This window comes from Sciurus vulgaris (genome assembly GCF_902686455.1).
Source record: "Sciurus vulgaris genome assembly, chromosome: 11".
NCBI classification, from domain to species: Eukaryota; Metazoa; Chordata; class Mammalia; order Rodentia; family Sciuridae; genus Sciurus; species Sciurus vulgaris.
In genome coordinates, this window is record NC_136472.1 from 24,872,028 (window position 1) to 24,883,547 (window position 11,520).

The 11,520-nt window shown below is 34.3% G+C and overlaps 1 protein-coding gene across 1 annotated transcript; it reads right to left on the reverse strand.

Moving 5' to 3' along the window:
- Positions 1–6,805: 6,805 nt before the first annotated feature.
- LOC306639151 (olfactory receptor 4C11-like) lies at positions 6,806–7,720 on the reverse strand (the record flags this gene model as incomplete). The annotated part of the gene is made up of 1 exon (XM_079102563.1): positions 6,806–7,720. The coding sequence occupies one exon, from the start codon at positions 7,718–7,720 to the stop codon at positions 6,806–6,808; it is 915 nt and encodes a 304-aa protein (XP_078958689.1).
- Positions 7,721–11,520: the final 3,800 nt, after the last annotated feature.

An 11,520-nucleotide genomic window follows, 5' to 3' on the forward strand; every position in this document is an offset into this window, starting at 1 on the left:
TTTATCCATATAACTATTAACACAATGGTAGGCATTTTTCAGTTTATGTCTCCAAAGAACTAGGTTTTGATTTTGCATTCTTCTCATATTTATATTTGAGTTCTTTGCTTTCTACTCCTTTTTTTTTTTTTTTTTTTTTTTTTTTTTTTTTTTGTAGTTTTACCATGTAATTCCCTTTCAGGACTCTGAGGGAGAGTCTGTTCCATGCATCTCTCCTAGCATCTGATGGTTTGCTGGCAATCTTTGGAATTCTTTGATTTGCAGATGCTTAACTTCAATATGTCATACTCCTCTTTACAAGACATTTTATCTGTATGCATGTCTGCTTTTCATATGGTTGTGTTTATGTTGGATTGGATTCATCTTAATAACATATCTAAACTTGATCATCTGCAAAGACCTTACTTCCAATTGAGATACTTTTCACAGGTCCTGGAAGTTAGGATTTTAACATTGTTTGAGGAAGTATAATTCAACCCACAATGCATTGTCCTACAGCATTGTATCTCCAAATTCCTTCAGAAAGCTCCTGGAGTCTCTGTCCCATACTTTTTCTCTGGAAGTGACCCTGTACCTGTGCAAAACCCAGATTCTTCACCTCTGGTTTATGCCCCAAATTAGCACCTGTTCCCAGGGTACAAACAGTTACTTGCTTTCTATTGCAGAATTAAACTCACTCTATTAAAAGTGTTCTCTCTAGAGCCTTTCCTTTCAGTTTTGCTTGCTTTATCAGATTGCCAGTACCCCATAGAGGTGATATATCTATTGTATGTAGATTTTCTAGTTGTTCATAACTAGAGAACATTTGGTCAGAAGTTATTGCACCATGAAGTACAAAAGATTTTTCATAAATTATATTATTATCAATTAAACAAGTATTTGTTAACCATGCACTATATGCTAGATACTATGGTAGGGAGTGGGATTTACGAGAAAACACTAAAAAAACAAGAAACCCCCATATTTTTATAAATTATCTTCATGTGTATAAAAAATAAACACAATAAATGAATTGTATTACATGGTAGATGATAAGCTTTAGGTAAATAAGTAATAAAATAGTTGAAAATAATAGAAAATGAGAAGCATGAGTCATAAAGTGGATAATATTTACATTTCTATAAGGTAAAAAATTTATTAAGGAGACATATTTGGATTTTCAACCAAAAGAAGTAAAGAAGCAAACTATGTGGATATCTGGAGGAGGAACAATCAAGACACAGGCAACAACCATTCAAAGTCCCTCCAGCAGAAATGGTGAATGCTGGCAGTTGGCAGCAACAATGACTTGTATGTTGTGATGGGGTTAAAGAATAGAGTTGGGGCACTAGTACGAAGAAGCAGAATGTAACTGAGATGTAGCTGAAAATTAATGGGTATAGAATTTGATGGTTATGGCAAGGTCTTAGTTATGCCTCTTAAACTAACAACTGAGATAGATTAAAGGGTAAGAGCAAGAAACATGACCAACTGGTCAACTTAGGAGCCAGTGCATTGGAAGGATCTTCTCTGTGATATTAAAATAACTGTGAGGCAGAACAGAGCCATGTTGAATGATGGTGAGCAGAGAGCCAACACCTTCAAGGTGCAATGACCCTGGAAGCCCTTGATGACTTTTCTAAGGAAGAGTGGAGTTCAGCATAATCAGATTGAGAGGAAAAACTAACTGGAGAAGGGGCGTGAGCCAGAAGTGGAAGTTAAAAGTAATCACAAAATCTCACCTCTAAGATGTTGGCATGAGACCTGTGAGAGAGAAAACACTTTTCACTTAAGTAGAAGCACAATGCCAGGAGAACCAGGGAGGCAAGAAAACAAATGTTCACAAAACAAATTGAAAAGGTAGGAGATTCTGCCCAACGCTGATCTGAGATCAAGGAACTCTAATAAAGGGGCTCTTAAGGGATGAGACTTATAATTTTAAAAGGGGAAATTTATCCTGCTGTAAGAGATTTAAACCATGAATTTAAAATATTCTCTTAAAAATGGCAGTCCTTTGTTGGAGAAACAGTCATGTAATTTCTTCAAATCCTGGGAACTCAGAAAAATTCTGGACTTACTGTTAGGCTTTTAGAAAAAGCATAATCTGCTAGAACGTTAGCTTTGAAAGCAGAATTATTTTTATTGTCTCCTAAAATAATACTTGAGAATAATGAGTCAACAAAAACTGAATTGGATTATGAATAGAAATGATTCTCAGATGCTCCTGGTACCAGGTGCCTGTGGCAGACTGCTACTTGTCCACTAAAATAAAATTGCCCCCTTTGCAGTAACCGAAGGGTATCAGCATTCTTGGCCACCAGAGGAGTGTCTATATTCCTCAGATCCCTTCACAGATAATGGTAGCTCTGTGACTCAGGTTTTGTCAATTGGATATAAGTAGAAGAGAAATGTGTAACTTCCACGCTGAAATCTAAAATGTTGGAAGTATGCTCCTTGGATTTATCCCCTCTGCTGGACAGATGGTGTCACAAATACAGTGCTCTGTGCTAAAGCTTCTCAATCTGCAAAGTACACCTGAAACACTTAGAGTTAAATTCAAATTATCCTTCATCAGTGCCATGGTAAGACTTGGGATTCTGCATTTTTAATAAACTCCCAGGAGATGCTAGTGGTTCTAGCTATGATCACACGTTGGACATGATTAATATGTTCATGCAACAGATCAAGCAACAGACTGAAAGGAATTTGTGTCCCTAAATGAAGAAGAAAAGGTTTGCCAAGTTGAGCCATTTACATGGGTGGAATTGTTACATAATAAAAAACGGACTTCATATTTTTTAAAGTACTATATCATTGCATGTCTCTTTGATAGAAGTTTATCCTTACCCTAAGTATTTACAGAACTCAAAATGTACTTGAGACCATTGTACTCTTTATTCAATAACTCTGCTCCTGGAAAGGTACTTAGATCACCCATATGGTTTCTCACATGCAGAGATGGCTTTCCATCCATAACATTTTGAATTATTTTTTCCATAAGAACATGGGTTTATATTAACCATGAGAATTCATAACATTGGAGTTTGAAACTCTTCAAAAGAGATATATGGAAAGAAAAGTTAGACATTACCCAATTTTCAGAATTCAGAGCTTCATTCTTGTTGCTCTACTGTGAAATAATTCTAATCTTCTGACTTGGAGGACAACAATTGATTCTATTGAATCAGTGGTGTAGAGAGAGGGAATTAAGAGGGGTTAAGGAGAGATGGGAAAATAAATGCCCAGTTGTGGACAGTCTCTCACTATCTGGCTTATTGTAACCAGATAAAAAGTGTCCACATTATAAACCAGAATACGTGTTTAGTAATATGCTAGGAAAATTAAATTGGAGAGCAGACTGAAATACTCACAGTATTGTTACTTAATATCATTAAAAAATGACTACAAATTTAGCAGCTTAAAATAACTTACATTTATGTTTTCAGTTTCTCCAGGTCAGGAATTTGAGCATGACTTACCTGGGTCTGTCAGGGGTCTTTCACAACACTATAAACAAGGTTCAAACAATGCTGTGCTCTCATCTTATGATTCAACTGATTAAGGGCTATTTCAAAGCCCATGTGTGTTTGCAGAATTCAGTTCCTCTATGGACACTGCATGAGGGGCCCATTTCCTCACTGGATATTAATCAGAGGCAGGTCTTAATTCTCTGCTGTGTGGTACACTCCAAAGAACAGCTCATAACCTGGTACCTTGCTTTACTGAAGCCATCAAGGGGGACAATCATGAGAAACATGGAAATTTCTTGAAATAATAACAAAAGTAAATTACCATCTAAATCTTTATGAGTGGGAGGTGAACCCTAGAAACTTAGAGCAGAATAGTATTTACCAGAGACTAGGGGGATAAGTGGAGGGAAGGAAAGGTTGATCATCGAGAAATGTTATTGTTTGATAAGAATAACTTTTGGTGTTCTATGGCACAGTGGGGAATATAACTAAGAGTAAGGCATTGTATATCTCAAAATATTTAGAAGAGTGTAATTTAATGTACTCACCACAAAGAAATGATAAAATGATAAATATTCTAAGTATGCAAACTGAATTGCTACCCAATGCATACATGATACATGAATAAAATATCACATTGTATCTCATAAATAAGTGCAAATATTTGCATTGTTACACATGTAATATATGATAATACACAATAAAAAGGAATAATTAGTAAAGGGAAATTTGTATAGGTGATCTTGATTCCAGCCAGTGATTGGGGGCCATAGATAATCATCATACACTGGGCCAAAGATCTTTCTAATGCCCAGATAATCTCATAAAGATATAAGTGTTATCTTTCATTTGTATTTTCCTATTTGCATACATATTTTTATTAAGTAAATTTTTTCCTTCTGCATATACTTTTATTTTGTAGAGACCAGATTTTCTTCCTTTTAAGTAACATGTAGAATTCTTTGAAAGAAAAAAAAAACTTTCTATAAATCCCAGTTCTAACTTAAATGATTCACTCTTAAATGATTGCAATAATACAGGTGGAAATATGAAAATAATTATAAGTGCTATATGCTTATAATTCTTACACAAATGTAAAAATTAACAAAATAGCAACAACAGTAAAATTTTTTAAATTAACAAAATGAATGTTAGCTAAATTAAGTAATGCTAAGTTAATATAACTTTTGTTTTAGTAAACCCTGCCCACCTTTTGCCCTCCAATAACAATGTAGCAGTGTTTGGCACCATTGTAACAACCATCAAATTCAGGTGTTCAAATTATGCAATTATACCTGCATTGAGGTATTCATCAGATGACCCAAATCATGCTTTTATATATTTTTGAAATTATCAATTCACTGAAAACAGAAAATTAATAATTAAAAATCCTTATGGAAATCAGCACAAGTCTAGGTAGAGACAATGGGAACTCATATCAGGGTGGTAGGAGGGTTTATGAGAAAATATACCACATCTTGGGTGTGTATCGAAGGCCAATTATTTCTTTCTAAGAGATTTAATATCAACTGTTATAACTTCATTTCATTTATTCTATTTTTCACTTTAATGCCCTGGCAACAGAAATAACAGGTTTACTAGGAAAGACCACAGAGGAAGTGTGTGACAGTAACTCAGATAGCAGCCGTGAAGATGTTTATATGTCTACAGAGGAAGATGTCACAGAATCATGCCACAAATGTTTGTGCTAGGAGGAGCTTTCCAGAGTACCAGGGGATCTCCTTTGTTACGTCATTTCAATTTCCCCTTTTTCTTTCTCCAGTGCTCAATTCCTAATCTTCCCTCCTGTTTATATCATAAAGCTAAACTGTGGCAAGGCAAGTGATTTGCTGATAGCTGATGTCATGATCCAGAAAATTGCTGCCTTGTAGAACTTGCCATCTGTAGAACTTGGACTTTGAGTTTTTTCCAGCAAAGAATATGGGCAGCAAGTAAATCTTCCAAACTGTGTTAACAGAATTTGAATGTCCATGAGGAACCAGATTCATACAAAGTCCCTTGAAGGGTTACAGTGTAAATTCATCCACCATAGTTTAGGGTCATACCTATAGGAGAGCAATTATTTTCATCTTGGCTCCAAAAGTGGCCTTTTATTGTCCACAACCACTTGAACTGACTCTTTTTGTCTAAAACCCATTGAAAGTATCTGAACCAGAATGTATATCAAATGAGCAACTACAAAACAGATAAATCAGTACACCAAAATGTTTATTGTGGTCATTGGTAATTATCCCCTCTCTAGATGAGTGTCCATAGGAAGCCCAAATACTATACGAAGTTGACTTCATACCAGCAGAATTTGACCAAAAAGGCATTTCTGCCTATGGGCTGAAGTGTTCTTCCTGAAATGAAAACATGCCTGCCAGACAGACTAACAAAAATGAAACACTTTTTCTTACGCTAGGACTGTAACTCATACCTAGTCAAAACTGTGCTCCCATGGTGTACTTTGTATTGTGTTTTAAAGCCCAAAATCTCACTTTGGTGGACATCGTCACTCTTTGCAAAATTGATGATACTAGGTCTTTTTCCTTTACTGTTGACTATTTTCACAATTATATGTCTTCCATGATGGTGGTCATTTTTACAATTCTCATAATTTTACAAAAGATTCTCAATTCATCAACAAAATAATTTGGGCAATGTGCATTGGTTATAACAAAAATAATAATATAAATACATAGAAAGAAATTATGATTAAATACTCAGTAAGGGCATTATAACCAGTATTGATCTTATTGTAAAAGAACAAGTGATCACTCTATATATGTTCATGAGAGGAATAAAAGGCTATTTTTCAAGTTTGTTACAAAACTCCTCAAGTATCAAACGGGAATTAACTATCTGATAGTTATGATCCTTTGGGAACATAGTTTTCTTGGGGTAACTTTGGGTTGTTGACTGTTAAGGCAGGTAAGAGATGACACAGATTTAAGAGTGCCAGAACTGATTTTCTCAAAGATTTAATGTTAGAAATGCATGTTGAGAAAGAAAATGAAGAATAAAAATCACAATCACAATAGTGTATAAAATAAATAAAATTATAGAAACAATAAGATCTGGCTCACAAGCTTCCAAGGGCAGGGGAATCAATGCAGAGAGCCAAAGTGTGTGAGCGGTTGCTCCCCAAATATGGCTGCTTTTGGTATTCTATCACTACAAGTAATGTGGTCTTAAAATAAAAATGTTCAGTCTGCTTATTTTACCAAACATCCTACTGAAATAGAATTATGCCAAAACATCAGAACAAAAATATTTATTTTTCTCTATGGATGCAATTTTATTTAAATTATCATAGAATTAGTAAGGAGCCTACTATTCTTCACTGCCTTGAGTCAGAGTTTGTTGAACCATAACTTTCTGATGGCATTTTTGACTTCTGCATTGCTCAGAGTGTAAATCAGAGGATTGAGCAAGGGTGTCCCAATTGTGTAAAACACAGCCACCAACTTATCTATTGGAAATGTAATTGGAGGGTGAGTGTATGTGAATATACATGGAACAAAGAATAAGATAACCACAATGATGTGGCAGATGCAGGTAAAAAGGACTTTCCTTCTTCCTTCTGCTCTGTGATGACTTAGAGAATGTAAAATGAAAGTATAGGAGATAAGCAGGATTATGAAACTCACCATGAATATGGCCCCACTATTAAACACTATGAGTAAATTGATGGCATAAGTGTTCATACAGGCAAGTTTCAACAAAGGTTGCAAATCACAGAAATAGTGATCAATCACATTGGGGCCACAAAAGGGTAATTTCAAAGCCAGGAAAATCTGTGCTGAAGAATGGATACAAGGCCCAACCCAGGCTAGAATCACCAATGCTCCACAAACCTGCGGGTTCATGATAATTGTGTATCGCAGGGGCTTGCAAATGGCCATGTAGCGATCAATGAGAATGAGAATGAGAACCAAGGTTGCCATGCAGCCAAAGAAGTGAACAGTGAAGATTTGTGTCATGCACTCATTGTAAGAGATGACTTTCTTCTCAGCTATAGCATCTATAATCAATCTGGGGGCTGTGCTTGTTGAAAAGCAGGAATCTGAAAAGGATAAGTAGAAAAGGAAAAAGTACATGGGACTTCCAAGAGTCCGGCTGTATCGAATGGTCGTCAAAATGAGCAAGTTTGCCAACAGAGTTGCAAGATAGAAAAACAAGAAGACCACAAACACTATTTTCTCCTTTAGAATATCCTGTGTTAACCGAAACAGAATGAACTCATTCACACTGTGATTCAACTCCATGGTTACAGTGAGTAGAGAAAGGGCACAGCTGAAAGTGGTTTATCTGCAAATAAAATTGATGAAATGATAATTTGATAATAGAAGTGGCCTGCACTCAATTACATCTTTGTAGTTCCAAAACGTTCAACATAATACAGTGACTCTTCCATTTTTTCATGTATTGTAATAACTTGGTAAAATTATTTTTAAGTCGATGCCCTCTAACCATAGGCATTGATGCAAGGTCTTCTTACTTGGGACAAAGAATATAATATTTTGTGGAAAAGAATAAAACCTACTTGTGATTGTGGTCTCTGCCCATCTCTGAGAGCTAGTGACTCTGTTGTAGCACCTTACTCAGGTCATCTTAATGTTTTGTAATTTTCATTTTTGTAAAAGTTAAAGATTCCAACAGACTCGTACACCAATGTATATGGTAAAAATGCGCAAAGAACGGAAATGCATCTCAATTACTAAAACCATTATCTATATATAATATCAAAGTATTAAATTAGAGAAGTCCTCTTGTAAAATCACATTTTTAGATATGCACTGCAGTTTGTGCCCATTCTTCCTCTTCAGTGTCTTGACCAAGTTTTGCTTTAAGATGAAATTATTTCCTCCACTTTTGGTTCACACAGTCTTAATTTTACTTTCATTTTCAGTCCGCACACATGAGATCTTTAAATAAATCATTAAGTTTGGAATTAGTAAGTAAAGTTACTACATATTTAAAACAATCCATCACTCATGTTAGATTGAGTCTCACACCTTACACATTAAACTTAATGTGTCACTTTGTATACGCCTAAAATTGAAAAAGTGGATTTTCCTACCAAGTTGTCCAGTAGTGTTTGTATTTGTCCATCTCTGTTTCTTCCAAATCATTAACCTAAAAAATTTCAATACATAGACCTTTTCCCATTATTTGTTTAATCTTCCTTTATGTGCACAATTCTCTATGCAATTTAAATCATCCTATAATACTTAACTTTCTGGTGTTCACAAAGAGTATCCATAACACAATAATTCATTTTATCAATTATAAATGAATATTCAAAATTTCATGGCATAAATTTTTGATTTATTTTAAAAGTTGTTTTCAAATTTTAACTCTCCCATATAAACTTTTGCACAAATGTCTTATTATTTATATATGTTATTTTTATGAATTTTATTTAAAAAAGAAAAAGGGATCTCTAAGCATAAAATGTATATATTTTCAAATGAATTAGTAATCATTGTTTAATACCCTTCCAATTTATTTGCATGGATGTTTATTAGAAATATTTTTACTATAGTATAGGAGTATTTTCACATTAAACTATCCAAAATTTACAGTGAATTACAAGATAACAATTCATATTTTTTAATCTCACTCTCCAGAAGTAACTGGTCATTCTTTATATATTTTTCAAATTTTTCATTACATATGTTTTTGTTAAATATCCCTTTTATGTACACACTGGATTATCATTTGCCATAATTTCTAAATTTAAAGCAAAATGGCAATTTTTTAAAAATAAAATTCTAACCTGAACCATTATTATATTTGCTTGGTTAACAGAATAAATATTAGAATAAATATCTGTTTGTTATCTGAAGATAGTACATTTTTTTCTATATTTTTATTTATTATGTTTCATCATCTCTGAATTTTGCATGTCTTTTTAAAATCTTTTTATATCTCTGTTTGGAGTTCTTTCCTGTTTTTATTTTATACCATTTAATCCATGAGTTTTTACCTTTCTGGTTCAATATATTACTTCAGTTTGGGAGTTGTCATCTTTATTCTATCTCACAATATTTCTAGTATTTATTTCAGTGTGAAAATTGAGATATTAATCAGAACTGTGTCTAATTAATCACCAGTCCATCAATGAATGAAAGGACACTATGATGTAAATCACCTGACCCTCTCAGTTCTGCAGACATCACAGTTGGTGATGGAAAGATGTTTGCAAGCACTTTGTTATCACCATGGAGGGATTACATACTTTCAGAAAAGATAAATAATTACATAAAAGTTATACACAGCAGTATGTGATGATATCAAATAATCCTCCCCCCAAGTTTAAAAGTCCTTAGAGAAGGAGTCAATTTGTTCGTGAAGTTTCAAGCATTAGAAGTAGGTAAAACTTTGGTTTAAATGAATTAAACCAGTTTCCAGCAAGGTTTTAGGAAGTATAGATACTCAGTAAGCTTATACTGGATTTCTCTAAGTAAAATCAGTATTTCAGAATTAATAATTCAAACTGTCCATTTACTTCTATAATAAACACATATAATGTAAATAAAAATTTAACTTTCTTTGCCATCCAGCCAAAATAGTATTAGTTCAATGTGATAAACTAGGGTTTTTATAATAACTACAACTGATTTTAATTCTAGTTATCTCTGACAATTATAAAAAAGAAAATGAACTAATTATTAGTTAATTTCAATACATTAGGTTCCTCATGAGAGAAAACTAGAAAGCGGGTGTGAGAAAAGGACCAGTGAGAAAGTACAAGAAGAAAAAATGCTTTTCATCAGGTGAACACACAGAGGACCTTCAGAAAAAAGCTACATTCTCATCACATACAAAGGCTGTTTGAAATACAGTCATGGGCAAATGATGGACACCCACGCTATCCAGGCATGCAAACCTATTTTGGTTTATTTTAAATAAGAGGAAAAAAAGATTTAGGGACAAGGAGCACTTTGTCAAGATCCTAGCATAAGCTTAGGTCAATACTGCTTCAGGTTTATCATTGAAGTCAGTCATTATTTCTTAAACTCCTGAACTAAACTTTATCTCTGATTGGGGGACCACCATGGTAGTAGAGCACACCATTTACTCTTCTTTAGATTTTATTTCTATTCATTAGAATTTTAACAAGTTCAAATTATATCTGGGCACAAAACCCTTCTGTGCTTTTGTCCAGAAAATCATCTACCTCTATTCCTTTTCTTTGATATTACTATGTGTTTTGATTTGACTTGAATAAAATACTCTATATTACATATTTTCCTTGTTTCATTACCTTATGGTTTAAACAAAGGTTCACTTTTCTTATTTCATTAGATGTGAATGTTTCCTTACAAGGTAAGTATGGCCACTGGTCTTGTTCTTTTCTGTGTATTAACTGTGACCTGTAACATAGAGAGTTTTACTGAGCCAAAACAAGAATGGGATGCTGATACTAAACAGTTATTCTCTTTTGCATCCGCCTCACCTGTCATGTAAAATAACAAACCACAATCTTCCATGTCGATTGCAACCTCAAAAAGAGAAATCTTGAGCCATCAGAAAATGCCAGGTGTTTTTATTTTCCTGACTTGATCATAAAATCAAGTTCTTCAACTTTCATGTTGAGAAAAGTATGAAAACATGAATTAGATAGCTAATGAATAATAGTGAAAAGGAGACAGGGCAGAGAGTCAGTGAATCTGAGTAGCAGAGAGGAGAATGATAGCAAAGAGAGAGCAGCAGAGTCAGGGGGTAGGAGAAAGGAAGATCTAGAGAGGAGAGGTCTAAGGAGTCTGTGACCCAAGATTTTATCTCAAAGTTTAGCCTCCTTCTTTCCGATTCAATTCAAAGCTCTTGTGCCAAAACCAGAGAGGGGAAGTTGTACATCATGAGCAAGGAGGACCAAAGTCCTGAAACTCCAGGTGGGTGGAAACTGGAGGCCTAACATATACTCTGTCCCAGAAACACCACCACTGGCACTAAACTCTTCAAATGAGATAATCCTATGATAAAAAGTACAGCCATGCTGGGTTCAATGTCATGGTGATGTCTAATTCCACCTTCTGTTAACAGAAAGCCATTAAAGATA